This window comes from Alternaria atra (genome assembly GCF_907166805.1).
Source record: "Alternaria atra isolate CS162 genome assembly, contig: 30, whole genome shotgun sequence".
Classification (NCBI taxonomy): domain Eukaryota; kingdom Fungi; phylum Ascomycota; class Dothideomycetes; order Pleosporales; family Pleosporaceae; genus Alternaria; species Alternaria atra.
Window position 1 is genome coordinate 686,004 of NW_025091329.1, and position 21,731 is coordinate 707,734.

Here is a 21,731-nt window from a genome sequence, read left to right on the forward strand (position 1 = left end):
GGATATATCATGGTCACGGATGAATTGCTTGCTATCCGAGTGTTTGGTCTTTGGCCTGCTTGTCTGATCCGTCCAGAACCCCTCCAGTGGTATGACCATCGCTAGCTATGGACGCAATGATCTTGAAGATCAGCCGATCACCGAAGCCTTTAAACAGTTCTCAACGCACCATCGAATTTCCTCGACCTCAATTCCCTTGAGACCGAGTTAACACATGAATGTCTGGGCGTTCACGGGGACGATTGCTGGACGGACGTACTCGAAGATGTACCCTTCCGCAAGCAATTATCGGCCGTGATCTTCCGCGCCATCATGGACCGCGCCCCGAACAGAGATAACACACCCACCCGCAAGCTCACGATCATCAACCTAAAAAATTGCCCCATGCCAGACTTTACTTCTTTGGACTTATTCCGCGACGTGATGACACAATTGGACGAACTAAACATTTCCCTAAACCAAAAATCCAATCCATACGGCGGAAGCGGGGACTACACACACATCGAACTCCGCGCCTTCCCCTCTTATCTCATTAACCACTGGCTCGCGCCCATATCCTCCAACGTGCGCGCCCTATCTATATACTCACTCGAGGACAACTGGGGCCGTTTCCCCGCTTTCTTTGACTCCAGCACCGTCTCGTTCCCGCAGCTGCAAAGCCTGGCGCTGTGGTACTACGCACTAGGCCACAATGGTTCTTTCGATTGGATTCTAAGCATCAAGACTTTGAACAAGTTCGTGCCGCATAATGCTGTGATTGCTACTTGGATAGGCATCGAGCCGGGGAATAATACTGAGTGGGACCCGCCTATGCCTGATTGGATACCATCGACGTTGGGTGATAGCGAGAACGATTGCCTCAAGTGGGAGTATCCTGGGAGATAGTCTGTGTTCCTGGACCGTGTTGCGTATGAGCTTCCAAAACTGATTGATTCTTGCTTCGACGAGGGGAGCTCGCATCCCCCGTATCCAGAGAAGAGGGGCTTGCATAATCTGCATGCGCAGGATCAGTGTGAACGTAGGATTTTCCCGAAGAGGTATGTGGTTTTCGATAACGGGACCTTGCCCAAGCATTGGCCTGAGGCGGATGATGAGCGGGAGTTGTGGTGTTGGAATGAGGAAACGGGAGAGTGGCCGAAAAACGTTCAGAAGGAGTATCTGAAGGGGGGTTCAGAAGAGTCTGGATAGGTTGTTGAAGAGGTTGAAGGAGAAGCGAGGAGTTGGTGTGTAAGTAGGAGCATGAGGAAGAAGCCCGATCACGGTGAACGCATCCCGTTCTTTGATATCAATTACTCATCTGCCATTGCAGTGCAATCAACCGCCTCGTCGACAAATCTGCGCATGATCAATACCCGGCACAATTGTCAACCTGAGCTGCAATTGGTCAATGCCCTGCTACCGCCACTGATCCTGACATCTCCTCTTAGCAATGATAATACTATCATCAAACTTCGTGAACTTCCGGATTTCCACAACTTCCAAGCCGGCTTGATCAATGATCCAACGCCAATGCTTTTCTCGTCGCTCCTGCGCACCGAACATTGCCTTCATAGCCAGGCTAAGCGCCGCGGTATACTCAACACCTGGAGCGCTGGCATCTGGCTTCTCGTCGGGTAGTGTCTTGTCATCGATATAAATCCTGCTCTCGGGATTATGTTGAAGTGCAGGCAGGTGCATTTGTAAGATCTGAATGCATGTATCGTCATCGAAGTTGTGCAGAATCTGGCGGAAGTAGTATGCTCGGGCGTCTGGAGCTGTTAGTGTCTGGAGCTTTTCGAGAATGTAGCAGATAGACTAACTGTGTACTGGCTGTTCGGTGAGGAAGTCGTGGGCCATCAACTCCATACCATCGACATTCAGTGCCTTTTCAAGCACAGCTGGACGATCTTGCAGGATGATACGGCCCTTGAGTTCGGGGAAAGCTTTCTTCAGCGCTGCGCATTGCGATCCGTTGCCGCCACCAACATCAACAAAGACCACATCCTCCGCGATCACGCCGTTGGCGATCTCAGTGTCGAACGAGATTGCATCTAGCCATGTTGGAAGGCTGGCAAACTGGGCTTCCATAAAGCGGTGAAAAGCGCCTTGTTGGTCCGGATGCGTTTCCATCCATGTATAGAAATCTTCTTCGCTATGCTGTCCCAGCTTAAAGGCGGTCTTACTTGCTTCTGAACTATTGAGTGCTTGGTTCAGAGCTGTGAAAGCTGGAGCGCAATTGTCATGACTACTAATAGTTAGCATTGGTTCACGTCAACAATCGAGTCACTAACAAGTGAGTCACGGCATCGATGAACAACGGCACAAGCAGCATGTGTGTCAGTGGCGTAGCTTTGTATGTTCCCGGTGTTACTTCAACGCCCATACCCTGTGTGCACAGGTAATCCAGTATGGACTCGAGGACATCTCTCTGGAGCCCACTTGCTTGAGCGAGAACGTCAAGCTGTACTCCATCTTGACTCTTTGCGAGTGCTTCGAAGATGCCTCGATCTTGGCCAATTCGCGCAGTAACAAGCGGTAGCGGCTGGATGTGGATCAGCAGTTGCTGTCTGTGACAATGCTACACGCCAATCACTCACACCATACACCAATCGCTGCATAGTCTCAAAAGGCTCCTCCACTGCAGTCCCAACCTGTCGAACGAACTTCTGAAAGTCACGTTTCTGCGCATCGTTCTCGAAGTAAGAGCTGGGATCGGCGTTCAGCAGCCGCAGCTGCTCAATGAGAGCCCGGGGATTGGCTTGCGACGTCATCTTCGAGGTTGTGCAAGGTCGTGATTTGATAATGAGCTCGGTCGCAAGCCAGGAGGCTTGGGAAGTCCTTGAAATAGGGAGCGGCTCGGTCCACTCGTTTCTACTAGTCCACGGCTCGGCTTTTCGCTTGAAGAAGGAAAGTGCGCTTGGCAAAGGAACGACTAATCCACATTCCCGTGTTGGCACGTCACGCTTGACTGTATGTGTAGAAGGAGTGATCCTTCGTTCATGTTCAGACCTGTGCCACATGAGAGCACATTATCCAACGAATCGTAGGAGTGATTTGTGCTCCTTCGCGCGCAACCACTGTTCCTACTCTTCCGACGCGATGTTGCATGATTTACCAACGCTACGGAAGCAGCCTTCCGCGGCACAGATGGTTGTGAAAAGGAGCGCAAAACGCACTCTTCGAATTTGAGAACATCTTGACTGATGGCAATGGAGACTTGACACTCTGTCATATACGTAGTCTGAGTGGCAATGAGTGCACTCTACCAGCGAGATGCGGCCTCTATTCCCGATCGAGGGCCCGCTCTTATCTTTATGATGTGGACTCTGACTTCTCTTTCATTCGTTACTATTGTTCTTCGCTTCATCTTTCGCGCGCGTAAGAAACAAATCGGTTGGGATGACATCTTCATGGGTACAACCTGGGTATGTGAATTATGGATTGAATTTTGCTCCGGCTGACAACTTTGAGGTGTGCTTCGTAGGATGGTCTGTCGTATTGACGCTGTACGCCAATCGCGGCGGCTGCCAGCACATCTGGGACGTGCAGAAGCGCGGAATGGATAATTTGACAAGAGCCATCCTACTGAACTGGACTTCGCAGATATTTGGCATTGTGGGCGTGGCGACCGGAAAGATTTCCATTTCAGCATTGCTGCTAAACATCATGAGAGACATGGGCTGGACGTGGCAGCGCGTCTACCTCTGGAGCGTAACGATCGTCTTTACGAGCTTGGTGGCCATCTCGTGCTCACTTTTGACGTTTCTACAATGCAGTCCGCCACAGCGCTTGTGGGATCCGCGAATCGACGGTACATGCTTGGACCCTAAGGTCATGGCCGGCTATGGCATCTTCACTGGTTGTGAGTCAGTTCGATAGCTATACGTCAATCTCAAAATGCTCACCTTGATAGCCTTCTACACCTTCGCCGATGCTAGTCTGGCGATGATCCCATTGACTATCTTTTGGAGGCTCCGGATCAGCGTGCTTCAGCGCATCCAGCTGTGCATCGTTTTCGGACTCAACATTTTGACGTCAGTATGCTCGGGCATTAAGACGCGTTATCTTGCAGAACTCGGAAATCGCACTGATCAGACGTGGGCGACATACAACATTTTCGCCTGGGTCACTGCTGAGCTCTTTCTGCTGGTTGTGTGCGGCACCGTGCCCACCCTCTATCCTCTCCTGCGGTGGATACAGTCGCTTTTTACGGTGATCAAATACAGAGTGTTGCCGAGACCGGCATCGAACGAAGACACTCTGAGGCAATCGGATGAGGTGTTGACAATTGGCAAGATCAGGATGCGACTGAAGAGACGAGATACTGCAATGACGACGAACGAGTCTGGAAGCGAAGCTCAGGCGAGTGACTGGCGAACCAACCAAGGGCTGACAGATTAATCAGAGAGAGAATTGAATGCATTCAACGCGGTGGTTCCCGTCGATACAAGGCACGAAATCTGCGTCCATGGATCGGCGAAATGACAAGCAGAAATCCGACGCCAAGGTGGAGCTATACCCCACAAAACGGGAAGTGATGATTGCGATCCCCCGAGCTACGAGCTTACTCAGGCGCAACCTATTACAGCAACACTATCCTGAGCATGCCTACTCGCCAGAATGACGTCTCCTCTCCTCTCCTCTCCTCTCCGCCTGCACCAAGCTGCGAGGACTTTGATACTCTATCGGCATACACTCATTGCTCTATCTCCACTAACACGCGTCATCGAAACTTATTCAACTTGAGAAGGCAATTAACGCTTTGGTACCCTATCGTACGTAGTTTGTACGCTTTGCTAGCGCGATCTTGTACACTCAGGTGAGATTGCGCCACGGCATCTAGAAACGGCAGATGGGTTACTCGTTTACTGAACAATAGAATGCCTTCCGCGAAAGCCGATTGGCTTTTGTAAAGAGTTTGCGCTAAAGGGCTGTCATATTTGTAGCGTATCGTAAGCTACCTGTCACCCAGGTTCTTGGAGACCGCGGACGCTGCAGGTGGCTGACTGGATCTGTACAGAGGATGTATACAAGCAGCTATGTCTACGTCTCTGATGGTTATAAGCTTGGGGATGCTTACGATATGTTTCGAACAGCAATAACGATCCGCGACTGAGCGGTACCACGATCTTTCGAATTATCTCTACTTTCTTGCCACCACACAACAGGTCCAGCATGTCTAAACCCCAGCTTGTTTTCGTCCCTGGGTCAGCGCACGTTCCTGCGCACATGGCCCCGTTGATGGAAAAAATGAAATCCTTCGGCTACACGAGCCACTGCCGCCAGATGGCCTCCGTCGACAACCCTAACCCACCCGAAGATCTATCTCAAGATATCGCAGTCTTGCGCTCACTGGTCGAAGAAGCTATTGGAGACGGCAACGATGTAATCGTGCTACCGCATAGCTGGGCCGGCATCGTGGCCGGCTCTGCATTAGTCGGAATGAGTAAGAAGGAGCGGGAAGCGGCGGGCAAAAAAGGCGGGGTTATAAGGACTGGTTACATTGCCGCGTTCCTCTTGCCTGAAGGAGTCGGTCTCTTGGATCTTTCACAAGGCAAACCGGCTGACTGGATCACACGTGAGGGGAATCAGTTGATCTACACTGACCCCGAGGCCTTTTACAATGATGTCCCTGAAAAAGAATCCAAGCACTGGTTTTCGCTCGTCAAAACCCACGCTGCGGGGTCCATCGCGGCCAAGGCGACGGGTGCGGCATGGAAAGTCATCCCCACAAGCTATCTGCTTTGTGAAGAGGACCTCGCGATTCCTTCGGAGAGACAGGAGGAGATGATTCGGGATGCTAAGGCGGTGGGCGCCGAGGTTGATGTAACCAGGATCAAGTCCAGTCACAGCCCCTTCCTTAGCAAGATAGACGAAACTGCTCAATGGATTCGCCGTGTTGCAGGCGAGAAAGTCTAAGAGTCGTAGTTTTGGAGAAGGGGATGATGCAGAAAGAAAGCTAAAGAAAAATCGTGTCGTCTTTTCTTGTAGGTGCCGTAGGCTAGAATCTATGTTGACGAGATGACAGATTTCTTGAATGTGGTGTGACAAGCTACTTGCAAACGTTTCACGACGACGGTTATCTCCAAAAGAGTCTTCTGGTCATTATATGCTGATTCTAACAGAACTCCCTTTTGCTTCAGTTCTTGACAGATGCAAAGATTCTCCACCACTTTACCTCTCTTGATTCTTCAAGCCACTCTATTTTAATCTATTGCGTCATCGGATCGTTTCGAGGTCGGCGGGAATCTGCAAGCTTGAAGTACATGGAGATTGACTGTGTGGAATTCGACCACTTCGATCCAAGGGGTTGTTTCGGTCGGTGCACAAATCTGCTTGGTCTTCATCCGTTCCCGAAGCTGATCGAGATGGACATTTTGCACGGTGCACTGGTATGTGAAGAGCACAATACATCCAATCAGCGGCACTACTTCGACGGCATCATGCCACCCCCGAGCGTCGAGTCGCTCACTGTCATATGTCCTACTGTGGTCATCTCTGGGTGGCTTGACATGCTGGTCAAGCGCAAAACAGAAGTGCCAAAACTAAGCGAGATCATACTCTTATGCAGACTTGACTACGGTGCTGGACTCAAGGATCTCGAGGGCGACGCTGTGACCTGCATCTTCGAGGAGCTGAACGACCTTGGTGTTGTGGTACGCATGGCTGAAGAGAAGCTAGGAGCATTTGCGGCTCAAGTTCGGAAAGAAGGCTCGGTATGAGAGGCCGATTGGGCCGGAGGCAGATGGGTCGAAGGGTTGTTCGGTGGAGAGGAGAGTTGAGGACATTTAGTTTGATGCTCTGCTGGTTTGATGGATCTTGGATAGTGGACAGGTCACGCAAAGGGACGAGACGCTTTTTGGGGTGGTATGAGTGTCGCATCACGCGCACTGGTCTTCATTCGGCCAAGCTTAAAGCCCACTTGCCTTTGGTGTAAAAAGTTTCGTTTGAATATTGACGATCCGTTCGCTGCACAATAGGATATCTCGTAACTTTCACGCGATAGGAAATCATTTGCGAAGTCTTGATTGGGGCTCGCGGCGTTAAAGCTTGTAGGTCACGGCGTTAAGGCACTGGCTGAACGCCCTGTCAGACTGCTCCTGCAGGAGCTGACCGCCGCATATAAAGAGCGGTCGCACTGACTTCTAAAGCTCTCGTCATGCCACTCGAGCGGGGTGATAGTTTTAGTCCAATATTACAACCGATCATACAATGTCGTTCATCACACCGTCCCCACCAGTATCTCTCCTAGGTAGACATCGCATCCTCAGTCCAACAGCAGCCGTTCGCGTCTCACCTCTCTGCCTCGGCGGCATGAACTTTGGCGAAGCTTGGAAGGCTACTCTCGGCGAATGTAGCAAAGAGACGGCTTTTGCTATGCTCGATTACTTCTATGAGCAAGGCGGCAATTTCATCGATACCGCTGTCAATTACCAGTTTGGTGAAAGCGAACAGTGGATTGGCGAATGGATGGAGAAGAGAGAGGTCAGAGACGAGATGATACTTGCGACAAAGTTCACTGGTATGCAGATCACCGAGAAGGAGAAGGAAGGTGGCACAAGGTGCAAGAGTAATTACGGAGGCAATAGCGCGAAGAACATGTACACGAGCATTGAGCGGTCGCTAAAGGCGCTGAGAACGAGCTATGTGGATATCGTAAGTTGAGACGACTGATTCATATCAACGTTCCGACGGTAGTACCACGGCTGACTTGCTTACCAGTATTACGTCCACCTCTGGGACTCGACAGTGTCCATACCAGAGCTGATGAATGCGCTCAACGATCTCGTCACCTCCCGCAAAGTTCTCTACCTCGGCATCTCTGATACTCCAGCCTGGATTGTTGTAAAAGCAAATTGCTACGCCCGCCAACACGGCCTCCGTCAATTCTCAATCTACCAAGGTCGCTGGTCCGCCGCTGACCGTTCATTCGAGCGTGAGATCATCCCAATGGCACTCGATGAAGGTATGGCTTTGGCTCCTTGGGGCACTATCGGAGGTGGAAGCTTCAAGACGAGGGCGCAAAGAGCAACTCCTGAAGACGGCGGCCGGAAAATGAAGATGATGATTGTTGGCAACGAAGAGAAGGTCAGCAACGTGCTCGAGGACATTGCAAATGCGAAAACACCAGTGCCGCCAATTACTTCAGTCGCGCTCGCATACGTCATGCACAAGTCACCCTACGTCTTCCCTATCGTCGGTGGCCGCAAAGTTTCGCATCTCGAAGGCAATATCCATGCTCTTGGTCTAAGTCTGACATCAGAAGAGATCGAGCAGATTGATGCAGCTTATGGGTTCGAAATGGGATTTCCGCAGAATTTCCTCAATCCAGCTAATTCGGCAATCGTGGGTCCAGAGAACAATCGGTTTGCGAACAACATGGGGTTTCTTGATCATGTCAAGTCCCTGAAGCCGATTCCGCCGCATCAGGGGGCGTTGGATGGGAAGCAATTGTGAATTCTCATCGGAGCGCATGTTGTTCACAGCATGTCCTGGGATGACTACTTATGGATGGAAGACCTGAGTCCGTGCTCTAAGAGGCTTCTCTTAATATGAGTTGGTATTCGTCTACCGATCGATTGGCCTTCCGCTAGTGAGAATAACTGTGAATACTTTGTCCTTACTGCTCTTCCCGATCTCTTCTCGAACACTACCTCGATAACTACCTTGGCCATTCATACCAAAGAAGGCTGATCTGCGCAGATGTTCATTCACTGTTCCAACCGCAACAAGGCGCACGGTCACAGTTTCCTTCTCTCTTCCTAATATATAGCCCCTGATCAGTCCGGTACTATAAACTTTCTACTCTCCACTCAAACGCTCTACAACTTGGACTCAAACGACCCTCGACCTAGACTACGAGCACCCATAGAGCCCCAGCAAACAATACAACACCCCTCCTACCATTTTACCTCACGACGGGCCCACGAAGAACTCTTCTCTCGATCCGTTGCTCTAACTGATCTTTCTCCTCAACTTCAAGACCGGGCACAACACTTCCTAACCCCCAAAGGAACAACGACACTAGCATGACTTCTCTACTTCCGCGTTTGGGTAGCCCCAATACTCCCGTCGACGCGAAGGTCTGGGACATGATATTCCTTGACACGAAGACCAAGAGGAAGAACAAGAAGACGGAAGCAGCTGCTAAGCCGAATGTGCCGATCACGGCCAAGGATATCGACATCCGCAACTGGTCCTTCGGCGACCGCAAGGTGCTCGTGTCCAAGAGCGATCGTCTCAAAATCTTCACCGGCGACACGTTGGCTACTACGATTTCGAAGCCGTTGCTTCGCGCTACTTCGGCGACGTCTGGCGAGATTCTCAAGGACGGCATGGTCAAGCTACCAGCAGACACTGACAAGAACGGTGTCTGCTGCCTCGTCAACTACCTCGAGAGTATAATCCGAACCAATTCGAAGCCGCTTCCATTCACCCGTAGCCTTACGATGGCTGCGTCGCTCAGCGTATGCGCCGCCGCTTCTCTGCTTGGAATGAAGAAATACACTCTCAACTTGTACAAGAAGTGCGAGACTCTTCTGCGCATCGATCCGCCTGAGTATGAGGACATCAACGCCATCATTTTATTCAAGAAGGTGCACAAGCGTCTCTTCAATATCGTGGTGAAAGGTCTTGCTGTGCGTGTCTGGGAGAATACAGTACCAGACCCCGAGGACTTCGCTCTCTATCTCGCGCAGAACCCTGTGCTTGACACTGCGATCAAGTCTGCAATTGAAAAGCGCGAATATCACCTCCGCAGGGTGGCTGAGCTCAAAGAGCGCTGTGTTAGGCGGGAGAATGCTCAAACTCGCCACGAGGCATGGATGAAGGAGAAGACCGAACGCGAGGCCAAGAGGCGGGCAGGCGAGGAAGCGTTTTATGCTGCGAAGGCTGCTAAGGAAGCGGCTTTGGAGAAGTCTATCCAGCTGAAGATCAGGGCCAGGGAACCAAGGGCGCGAAAGTTCACCGCAGAGGAGGCTGCACACTACCGGCACCGGTACAATAAGAAGCCGCCGAACGGCTGCTAGACGAGGCATCGATAGTGCATGACTTCTCTTGGGTTGGTATATGAGACTCTGTGGATACATTGTATATAGAAGGTATCTTTCACGCGACGAAGTGTTAAAGCATTGCGGTCCATATATGGGTTCAGGTAGATACCACGCAGCATATGCGCGCCTCCTCAAGTTCATTAACAATAAAGCGGATTCAAAAAAAAAAAGTTTGCATAATACCAGATTTGCTTGTCTAACTATAAAAGAAGATTGTGGCTAGAAATCAATATCTGCAATCGATCGACTTATCGATTGCTGTGAGAAACGGGCGCAATCCTCTTTCCTTTTCCTTTTCCGTTGCATTTTACTTACTCTTCCCATCCATCTCAATAGCCTCAAAAGCATAACCCCTGCCTTTTCCCGTCTCTTTCATTCTCCACCCCTCAATATACCCCTCCACCTCCTCGCACCCATTCTCTTTGCCCGGCACCGGCTCCCCCCAAGTCCCCCAATAAGGTACAACACCCGTCCAAGTCTTCTTCACCAGCTCCTTATCCTTCAAATCATTCCTATCCTCACTCGGTCCACCAGTCCTTATCTTCGCACTCGCCGAAGAAATCCTGATACGTAGGATAGACGTAGATTTCAACTCCGCAGGTGTAGGTGGTGTGCGTGATTTATCCCAACGCTGGGGAAGCAGATTCTCCGTAATGGCCTTCATGGCGTAGAGCGCTTCCTCGTCGTCTTCAACCAACTGTGCGTACCCATACACAACAGCCGAGCGGTAATTACACGAGTTATGGAAAGGCGTCAGACTGAGTACCAAGCCATCGAGGAAACTGGCTGCGACGGTAATAGGCAAACCGTCGCCTTGCGCATTCTTCCCGCTCTTGAACACCCGACCAGAGACGTAGCCGTGGATGTAGAGATCTTGACATGTCGTGTTTGGATCTGCGGATTGGTCGGTGAAGTTTCCTGTACAGCCTAACATGGGCAGGACGACGGGGAAGGGGTGTTCGGGATCAACGAAGGAGACGTGGAGGATGGGACAGCTGTTTACGAGGGTGTGGATGGTTGCGTAGTCGTAGACACCTCGGTTTGCCAAACGACCGAGTTTGTTGACGGCGGTTTTGGGGTATTCGGGGGATGCCATTGTGAGACTATATGTTGCCTGTCTCTGCGAAAGAGAGAAAGTGATGCTGGTGTATTGAGTTGGACTGAAGTAAGATTTATTCGGGATTGAACTTGAGCTTTGTATCTTTTCCAGAACCTAGATGTGACTCCTAGACGGTGAGTCTTTCAGTATTCACCTACATACTATGTCCTTCAGGTAGGCTGTCGGTATGCCGAAAGGGTCTAGAAAGATGACGATACTCGGCAGGACTTACTTGATGTGGAGGCGGGGCCGTAATACATGGCCAATCATTGGTGGGTGGCCGTTTGGCTCAGCGCAACTTTCCTGTACGCGCATACAGATGGGCGTCTAGTGCGTATAACAACACAGTCCATGCCTTTAGGCCTACAACGTGCTATAGAACTATTGAAGGGCGACTGCGGATAGCACCGGCAATTCACGGTGCATGCGTTGCAACGGTCCAAAATATGTGATGATGATATTTCTGTGAACATACCGTCTAACATGTATGATGTACCAAACAACAAAGTAAACATGTAATGAAAAAGCGTATCGCCAATCCAGTCCCAGGAGAAGCCTCAATGGGCGGTGCAGTCCCATGTCCAGTCCAAACTCCTTATAATGCAATTCTTCCACAGCCGTCTCTTCTACAACCTCCTCCTTTCAGTCTCCCAATGTATCACCTAAACCCCCAAGCACTCCTCAACCCCCCGTTGACACTCTCCAACTTCAGACACTGATACGGACTACTCTGCGGATCATAATATAACCCCTCAAGCATCCCACTCCGCCGATCAAGCGCAACATAGTAGAAGCCACTGATTGTAAGTCCGCAGCCCGAGTCATCAAACGTAGCATGTTCGGCATCGTTGGTTACTGCGTTGAAGAGGGGTTGTGGCGTGATTTCGACTTCAGCACGACCCGTTTGCGCATTGCGGACTATGCGGTAGGGCGAGGGGTGGAGTTGTGACGAGGGTTGCGTGGAGGTATTCGGAGCGGAGGGTGGGTAGTTGTTTGTGGAAGCAGTCGAGGACCAGGGATTGGGTGCTGGACCGGCGTCGGCGCCAAACGAGGAGGGTATCGTGGTGGAGGGCGGTGGTTGGACAGGGTCTGGTGTGCTGCGGTTCAAGCTCTTTACGAAGCACCGCTCTTTCCAGCGCATGAGTATCCAGTCCTGGCCTAGAACTTCGGTGAGCCACTTCTTGCTAGTTAGCGCCCTGACGACGTCTTCGTCGTTCATCTTTTGGAAGGGAGGCAGCTTGCGCCAGTATGTTGCGTCGTTTGCGGCGTTGGATTTGAAGGATTCGGTGAGGAGGGTGTGGTTGTTGAAGTCGAGGATTTCGCCTTCGAGGTAGGTTGTTATGGAGGATGTGCGGGTGACGGGCGGCGTGGCATTGTTGGTGGGGAAGATGGTGTGCGAATGCGGGTGGGAGGGTACGTTATACGCTTCCATGGTCGCGGAGAGAGACATGTGCTCCCAGTCGACGTCGTGTATCGTGACCTTTACGGGCCATCGGTCTTGGTGTGGTTGCGCTTCAGAGTGCTGCGAGCTTCGACTGGTGGATGCTTCGGAGGGGTTCCATATCCACGGTCGGATGGGTGGAGGGAGCCCCGCGTGTCGACTATACGAGGTAGTCACAGCTGGCATCGTCGTCGCATGCTGGCATCCCGAGAGTACTGCCCCTGGGGCTAACCACGACGTCTCGGTGGGTGGAGGTATGGCGGAGGTATCTGCAACGAAATCTGCATGTTGCAAGAAGTAGTCCTTGGTCAGGATACCTGCATCTCGCGCTCGCTCCCAGCTCTCGTCTTCGGACTGGCAATGACGTATGCGCGACAGATACTTGACCGTCTGCTCAAGCATGGGTGACATTCTGGTGTCGGAAGATCGCTGGCGCGGCGTGGGCTGGCGGTCTCGCTCTGAGGATTCGCTGAAGAGGCTGGATCTCGCGGCAAGCATGTCTCGAAGACTGCGGTGTGAAACGTGGCGAGGGGGTGCTTCGCTGGTGGTGGCTTCTCTGGTGCGCGCTGAGAAGCGTGGATGCCGTCGCACGCCCGCAGATTGTAGAATGGCCGTCGACCTCAATGAGCTCTCGGGCGCGCCAGGTGCCTCGCTGGCCGGTGACCAGTCATACAGGCTGTTCTGGCTGGGCACGCGGTCGCCATAGTTGTTGTCGCTGAGCCGGCTGAGACGACTCATCACTCGTCGTAGTCGGTCCCGCTGCTCAAGCTCGTCGCGCTGCCGTTCCAACAGGCGCAATCGCTCCTGTGATCGGTTCAATCGCGCCTGGTCGCGCTCGCGTGCAGCGCGGAGATAGTGCACGTGGGCGCGTTCAATGTCGTCGTCGTCGGCGTCGACACCTTCTGCTACCTCTACGATGACGGCGTCTCCGTGTTCCGTGTGGGTACCCAGCGTGGCAGCTAGGTTGAGGACGTCGTCGTTTACGGGGCTCTCGAGTTCACGCAAGGCCGAGATGAAGGTGGGTTCCGGGTCGTCCTGTTGTGCGGCTACGTCAGTCATGCATCTTCAACATGAGGTGTCCAGGCGCTGGACCGCGGTAACAGTCACAAGCGGTGCAGCCGGCCACGGCAACGGGCATCCTTACAGGCGAGTTGGCGGGCGGCATTATGACGAAGCAGGCGGCGCAGCGGGCATGGCGGCACGCAGTGGTGGAGAGGTCTGGAGGAGCAGTCGCATGCCCAAATGGCACAACGTTTCGAGCTCAGAGGCAAAGGCGTGTCCTCGGCGAAAGTGACGCGACCATGTCAAACTCTGGTGAAAAGCAAAGACACCGTCATGACACCCTTCGGCCTGATGAGCCTGACAACACCTGACAACACCTGATAACGCACGCCATTTCGCCATGCATTTTCCCCCTTGTCCCGCCGTTGGCTTCCGCTCCGCCCTACCAATGAGTTGCGCAAAGAGGCATGCGGCACAGTTGCATCGACCCTCATCGACCCTCATTTTGTCCCAGCAGCATGGTCCAGCAGATCTGCTCAAATCCTGGCTCCACTAATCACAACTTCACCTCACGCATCAATGCACCGCTGTAGAGAATTCGCTTGTTTGATTCAAGTTTCGTTTTTTTATTAAGTTTAGAAGGCTAAAGAAGCTTGCTTCTGTCCAGCATCTGGTTCACTGCATCCAGATCGACTGGGGAGTGCTTCTTCCAAGACTTGCTTGAAGTGTAGGAGATGAACCTACAGTCTCCGTGCATCCAGTATCCCAAGTCGAAAAAGGTTGGCAAAAGCTACAAGGTGTGTCAGGAAGTGTTTGCTCCGCAAGCAGAGGACCACCTCCCAAGAGCCAAAGACGCCACGGGCGTACTCATGTCTCAACCTCGCGCAGTTGCTTCTCTTGTTTCGACCCAGTCCTCCTTCGCAGCAGAGACGAGCTATCACAGCGGCATCGCAGATGCATGTATAACTTTTGTCGCCGCCTCTCGGCATATCCAGCTGACACTCAATGCCAGGCCGAGTAGGCAAAATTCGTGAACGTGAATCGCGTCAGATCGTGAGAGTCATGGCATGCCACAGGCTCAACGAAGAGATAGCGCATCCGTCCAGGAGTGAAACGACATTAAAACAGGAAAACCGCAAAAACCCAAACCGAGTGTGCCTGACATCGTAAGCCGTGAGGCTGTGTTTAACCGTCTTCCGTTGAAATGCCCGACATGCATGCCTCCCAGAGATGCTGTATTCAAGTAATGAAAAGACCTGGTCCGGCCGTTGTGGTGACAAAAGGGAAATCGCTCGCTAAAACAAATATCAGAACAGGTATCAAAAAAGAAACATGTACGAGAAAGAGAGGAGAAATGACGCTCGCTAAAAAGAATCAATGACAAAACGCCGTCCCATGCCGGTTGGGTAGTGATGTTTACACATCATGTTCGTGAATATCGCATTCGTCTCGTGTCGGGCATCGCAAGGTTGGTGCGCTAGCAACCTGCGAGGTAAAGGAAGAGCAAGGGGACTGGCCAGGTCCACGCTTCCCAGCATCAACAGAGAACAGGTACAGGCACCACAGTCTAATTAACATTCAGCTTACGTGAATGCTGCGTACTGTGGTGCGAATCCGGTGTCCCATCCGAAACCGCCGAATCCTCCGTGCACGGCGCTTGACCCGCACTGCTGGGCTAACACGCTCGGCAGAGGAAGGTTTGGTATCGGTGCCGACGCTGGGGGCGGGCTGTAGTACGAACTTGACGTGTACGGGCTGGTGCTTGGCGCATATGGGCTAGTACTTTGCGCATACGGGCTAGTCGAGTTGTATGGCTGGCTGTAGGAAGGTGTCGGCGACGGAAGTTGGATCGCTTCGAAGCCCATGGTGCCCATGGTGCTCCAGAAGGTTTGTCCGGTTTCACCACAGGTAGCAATGGTCGGGCTGGGCGTCGAAGGGACCACTCTCCACTGGTCGACCGGGGCTGAGTGCGACTGGTAATGCTGTGTTGGCACCCACCAGTTGGCTGAGCCGGGCGAGCTAGGAAGAAGTGGTGCTGGTCGAACAACGTCGACGATCCTGGGAGGAGGAGGAAGGAGCGGGAGGAACAATCCCATGATGGCGCTCTTGACGTCTTCACCTCGTCCCTCGAGTAGCTCTCCCGCACCATCCTCCTCGAGTCCTTCCAGAGCCTTGACACCAGTTCGGAAGACGTAGCGGTTGACAGCCTGGACAAATCCATCTTGGAGCTTCTTCAGCTGTTGCTCCTTCTCGGCCCATTCCCAGGTGCTAGCGGATACATCGACCGAGTAAATGTCCTTGTGGTACTCGATAAGCGCTTCGATGGTCTCCGGTGTAAGCTTGAATGCAACCTCATGTTGTGAAACCATGTCGACGTGTACGACGTAGGCCTCGATGTGGATAAGCTGGTAGTTGAAGAGTGCTTCTACCAACGGGTTGGAGTCCTTGCGCAGTTCCGAATCCGGGGCTTTTGGTACCATCATAGAGCATAGCGACCACATAGCGTTGGGTCCCGAAAGGGTTTCTGTCAGACACCTTGTGTGCTGCTGGACGCTGTTCAATGGACGCTTGACGCGGTTTACTCTCTTGAGTGTCTGTGTTAACCATGGCTCGACCTTGGAAGCTAGTACGACGTTGACGTTTGATCTGGGCGCAAAGGCCGCAGCCGAGGCGGGTAGTAACGAGATCGGCATTTTGTGTGAGTGGTATGTGCGAGATGTTTGCGATATTAGATGGGACGGTTTATCAAAGATTCAAAGAAAAGAACAAAAGAGATGTTATAAAAAAATGTCTCTGGCGGATATGATTTTTCGAGAGGCGCCTTGGATTGAGGAGGAGAGACAGGGAAGGGCGGGCGAATGAGGTGGAGGGAAGGCGAGGTAGGAGGTGGAGGGTGAAGAAGGGTACTAGTGGTGGTGGGTGGGATCTCTTAAGAGCTTACAAGCGACGATCATGGGTCGGCGTTGGCCACACAGCTCGGCAAGGATTTCATGCACACTGCCCCGTTTAGCTGCACTGCGCATCTAGCTTGTTTAAACGTGCATATGGCGAAAGTCTGCAGCTGCAGGTCTAGTCGGATCTAAGCTGACCGACGGACACGGCGACCGCGTTGTGCACGCGTGGATAGGCGGATCCCTAGGTGAGCGAAGATTGCGATGCTCTCATGGCTACCATAGTTGTGCGAACGACTACTCGGGCATGCAACCACGGAGATGACAACGAAAGAGGCGTCCGATCAGCCTCTCGAGTGGAAATAGCAAATGCAATCGACAACTATGACCGAATAGTGTTTTGCGTCAAGGCAGCTGAAGACGGCGCCCACAGTTCAACATGCATGTGAGGCTGCAGAAACCTGATGGAGAGGCCGCAGCAGCAGATGAATACACGCCGCACGCGAGCCTCGCAGAGTCGTGAAGCCTGCAACTGCGCTTATAGTTGGGCATCGAGCATCTGGTGTTGCGACATCACACGGATTCCAGAAGCTTTCTTTGCGCGTCCAGATGCAGAGAGCACGGCAGCGGCTTTGCTACCCTTTCGGGAGGGTGTGCGGTTAAAGGGAGGACGAGCCCTCAACGCTTGTCAAGGGGTGTCTCTGAGCAGGGCTTTCAAGGTGGGTGTAGGCATGGTAGTCGTTGGCAGTCTTGGACCGTCTACAGGTTGACGTTGCTTGAGCCTAAAAATGGGCTCGAAAACATCAGCCCAATGAGCCGGTGTAGCAGGGATGTGAGCAGGGTTCTCTACCGAAAAACCCGCGGTCATGTGAGCCGCAGACGGCCCAGAAGTTAATCATGCCAGAGTCCCATCGTCGAGTAGCATCGGCGCGTGCTGAAGCATGATGCGATATTCTACGACTCCTGTTTGCGCAAACATGCTCGCATGACGACGATGCTGTGAATGCGAAAAGCATGTCCAAGTGGCGTCGGAGCATTTGCGCCACTTTCGCCCTTAGCCGAAGCGCACGTGGTTACGCTGCGGCTGTGCAGGCGGTGACGATGCCTGGAGGGAGATCACTCCGGCGCTGCCGATGTCACCTCTACTGTACCAACACAATCGGGCCTCATGATACCCACAGTGACCTGGCAATATCTCGCTCCGGCCGATATGACCTTCGTCTAGGGGAAACGGTCGCTTCTTCGCAAAAGGAAGACTGCATCGGAGGTGACGTTTCCGTTTCAACACCGATCGGTTGCAAGGTCTACGATTGCGCGATTGGAGAAGAGTATCCTCAAGTGAAGCAAAGCGAGAGCATTACGCAAAGTGCCTATCGATCCCAGCGCCATCCAGCAGTCGTCCCATCTGGTTGGACTTGGACTTATCGATAGCATCCCACATTGCCATGTTTCAGAAGATGCAAAGGCGACCCCGAGACCTGCAGCTGGGAATAACAACTGCGCCTCATAGCAAACGAATACGCGGGGCAACATACATACGCCGCGGCCGTGGCGGCCTGCCCCACGTTTACCATGATGCTTTTGCGTGTACTGGTATAGATTTCATGATTCAAAAAGGATCGTGCATGTTGAGCATCATGGTATGTCGTAAGGATGCTCGTTGTTTTCTCCTGTATTTTCAGCTCGACAGGGGGTTGGGATGGGTCAGGTGCCCCACTAAGCCGACCTCGAGCGGGCGGCTCCTTGGACCTTCCCAAGCCTCAACCCTTTCCCAGGCGTATCCTCGCGCAACTTTCATTCTTTAACATTCACGACATCTTGCTCGTGATAGAGCGTCGTCATGGAGTATGACTGATCATGCACGTAATTCATCCGCCTTGTTTCAGGATATGCCGGCGAAGCCACGGCCGCATGCACCCTGCATCGCGGACGTGGACCTCGATGACTCACCCACCGCAAGCAAGCTTCGAGCCTACTTACGAGCACACCTGCGAGCGCGGCAGTTGCTCTCACCTCAAGCGCTGCAGATTCTTCCTTGCTTCGACTTTTACTGCGCTGCATCCTCGTCCCAACTAGCCCAGTGCTGCAAAGTCTTACCTCTTCACCTCTCACGGGTAATGATGCAGCCAGATCACAAGCCATTGCGACTGCTGATTGACCATCTTTTCGGATGAAAAGCTACATCTATATACTCTGGTTACACAAGGTGGCCCCTGCTCATCCAACAGTCTTCGGAAACTTGTGGCTTATGCTCCCCGCCTCGAGCACTGAGGTTGAACATTGCAGTTCCCTGTCATCAAAACATGTTTGGCTCGTGCCTAGCTCAGTGCCGCTATTCAAGCGTCTCCAATGGTACAAGCGCTAGATTTGCGAGGTACTCCTGGAAAGCATACAGGTCCCCATTTTCGGCCATCAGTCTATAGTCGCTTCGAAACAGATCTTGTTGAGAAACAACGGGACCAGGGTCCTAGCAGTGCGGTTGGTACATTCCGTCTGCTTGGAGGTGAGGACTGCCTCTCATCTAAACCATCTTTGGATGTGATGCGGGCGGGGTGAATCTTGAGATATGGTAGCCGCCCCCATCATCCTTGACGGGGAGCTCGGGCTACCGTAGCTCTGGATCCACCACACCATCTTCTCGCCCGCGAACCCCAACACATTGCAGAATGTAGAAACAATGCAGATTTGAGAACATCATCGTCGGGGACATCGGATTGGAATCCTAGTGGGATGCCTAGCCCGTCGTCCTGAGCTCGACGGCTAATCGACGAGAATCTTCAGACTAAAGTGTGTTGCATCCACAGACGATCGGTAGTCATCGCTTGTCAAGCCATGTTCCTGGAACTAGAATTACCTTTTCAAGCGGACCGCATGCACGGCATAACTGTTGAGCTTTGTCGGCGCTTCGCCATACTGCTCGTTGTTTCGGCTAGACTTGTATACTAGGATAGCAGTACCGCTCTTTCACTATGGCATCTAGACCCTCTTACGCAGCCGCTGACGTACCTACGGAAGCCTCATATCTTTACCAGCCGGATACCGTCAGCCGTCGTCGTTGTGCATCACCGCGGAGGAGTTTGTACAGTGCTCCGATGAACGGCAAGTTGTGCATGTCTTGAGTAGACAGCTATGGCAAACATCACCGAATAATCCAGGCTGAAAAGTCCTTAGGAACCAGACGCCAACCAAAATATCGCCCGGAGGATACCTTATCTCGATGCCGATACGCCAAGTCGCCTGGAGTTGCTGCAACCATCTCCTCATGTCGCAGCTTTCGAGTAACGCATCTACCTGACGTGCCCCTGAGCACCATCATCATCTCTACTGCACAATCTCCGTCAACTGGACAATTGGTCTCGCGTAAGCCTTTGACAATGGCCTGTTATCTAATTCACCACCCTATATAACCAAACTAAAACTATCATGCTATCGACAGAATTGATACAAGAGCCATAACAGCTAGTGCTGCTCCGAGTGGAGCTCCAGAAGTCGAGTGGGCAGCAGCAGATTCTGGTACACGGCTACCATCGACTACACTATCTGGTGCTAAACAAACAACCCTGTGTTCAACAGCACCATCTGGAGCTCTTATTGTAAATACCATGGGCACTACTTCCTGGACGTGCTTGTCGTAGACATCGTATTTCTCTCGATCATCTCCTCCTTGCGACACAGACACGGGTAAATAGCCGTAAGTACGATAATTGTTCGGTAGATCCACGTGCAAAAGTCCGGTCAAAGCACACTTAGTACTAGAGAAATTCAACGGTTTACCTTCTAACGCTGTTAGCAAAACACTGCTGTAGGTATGAAGCCCCAATCCCAGACAGCACTACCACTGAAAAGAAGGTAGTGGGGAAAAAAAACTTACCTGTCGCCAGCGGCGCAACTGTTCCACAAGCATCTTCGAGATTGTTCGGTCTTTTACATTTACCATCCGACATGGATGGAGTATTGTATCGCAAGGCGGTCATGCACTCCTCACTTAGCACGCCGCCGCAGTCTCCAGCCTCCTGTTGTGAGGCTGCGTCCCGTGATGGAAGCATGTACATGCAGTACTCTGTCTGATTGCCTTGCTGACTCCCAGCCAATGAGTTAGGGACACTGAGAAATCCTTCCCTTTCTTGCCAGGTCGAGCTGCTCCCGTATATGTAGTGAGGATCTCGTCTATCAGTTATGGTAAGGCTGAGGTACCAGGGGTCATCGAATGCCGAGCCCGGGGCTAGACGAACCGTACCCGTCGAGTTGAACGATTGGCGGCCATTGACAATAGTGCTGATAGGGCTGGAACATCCTTGCACAGATGAGTCGTTCAAGGCTTGTGCGTAACATGAAGTGGAAAAGAGTAGGTGTGTTGCGGCTAGCAGAAAGGCTCTAGGAATAGTCGCCAACATGGCTAATGTCAAAAGCGTTTCGAAAGTACCAATACTAAGAATGATCTTCCCTAGACTTACGGTGTTTCCAGGCTTATTGTATACATCAGCTTCACCATGGACACACTATGACGTCGTAGTATTTCATCGGAGTTCACGAAGCGGCGCGGACATCATGGTACCTACGACGACGGGTATGCGGCTCGTCTCGATGCGTTCCGCCAGTAGGCACCCCGCAGTATGTAACATTGTGCTGAACCATTCTTGGCGTTGTTTGCGGAGAGGTGGAAGGAAGAGGAGGTTGTTGTGTCTGACAAGACGGGTAATCGGCTACCCTGACTCCGCTCCGCCCCGCCAGCCATACAGGGCGTAGTTGACTACTGAACTAACGTGCATCATTTGCACTGAGTTAATACAATCACATGCCCTTGCTCATCACACTACGACTTTACAGTGGGGAATGAGAAACTTATGGGTTGTCAATAGTGTTTGAGGTGTACCGATCGGAGAGCTTGGCGCTTGGTTAGGCACCCGGAGAACTGTCGTCTCGAAGCTTGGAACGTTACATTGAACTTTCGTTCATCTTCAGAAACCTTTCACGTAAAGCAATACCAGAAAATAAAGTTAGGATTGTTGGGTCTTTCCGCATTGGTTCATGCAGTTCATCGGCCTGACCTGCTGGGGCCATGACCTCTGTGATGACGGAGGCAAATATCTCAGTCGCAGTTCTCTTTTCTCGAAGTACTTTAGCAGTAGCCCAATTCTCATCACTACCACGACAGGACCTACTCTCTTTCTTGTGTGTTTTTTCAAGTAAGATATTGGTGCCATGTAGAGCGAGACAAAACAAGGGGTTCTGAGGACTGCTGGTGCAACCGAACTCTGTTGTCCCGC

At 52.2% G+C, this 21,731-nt stretch overlaps 10 protein-coding genes across 10 annotated transcripts; 6 read left to right on the forward strand and 4 right to left on the reverse strand.

Annotated features, from left to right (window-relative positions):
* Positions 1-312: 312 nt before the first annotated feature.
* On the forward strand, positions 313-885 carry ALTATR162_LOCUS9622 (uncharacterized protein; the record flags this gene model as incomplete). The annotated part of the gene is made up of 1 exon (XM_043317256.1): positions 313-885. One exon carries the CDS (start codon positions 313-315, stop codon positions 883-885), a length of 573 nt encoding a protein of 190 aa, XP_043173191.1.
* Positions 886-1,395: 510 nt separating this feature from the next.
* ALTATR162_LOCUS9623 (uncharacterized protein) lies at positions 1,396-2,750 on the reverse strand (the record flags this gene model as incomplete). The annotated part of the gene is made up of 4 exons (XM_043317257.1): positions 1,396-1,748; positions 1,800-2,224; positions 2,271-2,521; positions 2,577-2,750. The coding sequence occupies 4 exons, from the start codon at positions 2,748-2,750 to the stop codon at positions 1,396-1,398; spliced, it is 1,203 nt and encodes a 400-aa protein (XP_043173192.1).
* A 480-nt stretch (positions 2,751-3,230) lies between these two features.
* ALTATR162_LOCUS9624 (uncharacterized protein) lies at positions 3,231-4,380 on the forward strand (the record flags this gene model as incomplete). Its single annotated transcript, XM_043317258.1, has 3 exons — positions 3,231-3,404; positions 3,451-3,841; positions 3,893-4,380. The coding sequence occupies 3 exons, from the start codon at positions 3,231-3,233 to the stop codon at positions 4,378-4,380; spliced, it is 1,053 nt and encodes a 350-aa protein (XP_043173193.1).
* A 774-nt stretch (positions 4,381-5,154) lies between these two features.
* On the forward strand, positions 5,155-5,898 carry ALTATR162_LOCUS9625 (uncharacterized protein; the record flags this gene model as incomplete). The annotated part of the gene is made up of 1 exon (XM_043317259.1): positions 5,155-5,898. The coding sequence occupies one exon, from the start codon at positions 5,155-5,157 to the stop codon at positions 5,896-5,898; it is 744 nt and encodes a 247-aa protein (XP_043173194.1).
* Positions 5,899-6,422: 524 nt separating this feature from the next.
* On the forward strand, positions 6,423-6,701 carry ALTATR162_LOCUS9626 (uncharacterized protein; the record flags this gene model as incomplete). The annotated part of the gene is made up of 1 exon (XM_043317260.1): positions 6,423-6,701. One exon carries the CDS (start codon positions 6,423-6,425, stop codon positions 6,699-6,701), a length of 279 nt encoding a protein of 92 aa, XP_043173195.1.
* A 490-nt stretch (positions 6,702-7,191) lies between these two features.
* ALTATR162_LOCUS9627 (uncharacterized protein) lies at positions 7,192-8,436 on the forward strand (the record flags this gene model as incomplete). The annotated part of the gene is made up of 2 exons (XM_043317261.1): positions 7,192-7,635; positions 7,702-8,436. 2 exons carry the CDS (start codon positions 7,192-7,194, stop codon positions 8,434-8,436), a joined length of 1,179 nt encoding a protein of 392 aa, XP_043173196.1.
* Positions 8,437-9,008: 572 nt separating this feature from the next.
* Positions 9,009-10,007, forward strand: ALTATR162_LOCUS9628 (uncharacterized protein; the record flags this gene model as incomplete). Its single annotated transcript, XM_043317262.1, has 1 exon — positions 9,009-10,007. One exon carries the CDS (start codon positions 9,009-9,011, stop codon positions 10,005-10,007), a length of 999 nt encoding a protein of 332 aa, XP_043173197.1.
* Positions 10,008-10,338: 331 nt separating this feature from the next.
* Positions 10,339-11,127, reverse strand: ALTATR162_LOCUS9629 (uncharacterized protein; the record flags this gene model as incomplete). Its single annotated transcript, XM_043317263.1, has 1 exon — positions 10,339-11,127. The coding sequence occupies one exon, from the start codon at positions 11,125-11,127 to the stop codon at positions 10,339-10,341; it is 789 nt and encodes a 262-aa protein (XP_043173198.1).
* A 661-nt stretch (positions 11,128-11,788) lies between these two features.
* On the reverse strand, positions 11,789-13,630 carry ALTATR162_LOCUS9630 (uncharacterized protein; the record flags this gene model as incomplete). The annotated part of the gene is made up of 1 exon (XM_043317264.1): positions 11,789-13,630. One exon carries the CDS (start codon positions 13,628-13,630, stop codon positions 11,789-11,791), a length of 1,842 nt encoding a protein of 613 aa, XP_043173199.1.
* Positions 13,631-15,156: 1,526 nt separating this feature from the next.
* Positions 15,157-16,266, reverse strand: ALTATR162_LOCUS9631 (uncharacterized protein; the record flags this gene model as incomplete). The annotated part of the gene is made up of 1 exon (XM_043317265.1): positions 15,157-16,266. The coding sequence occupies one exon, from the start codon at positions 16,264-16,266 to the stop codon at positions 15,157-15,159; it is 1,110 nt and encodes a 369-aa protein (XP_043173200.1).
* Between the last annotated feature and the right edge of the window lie 5,465 nt (positions 16,267-21,731).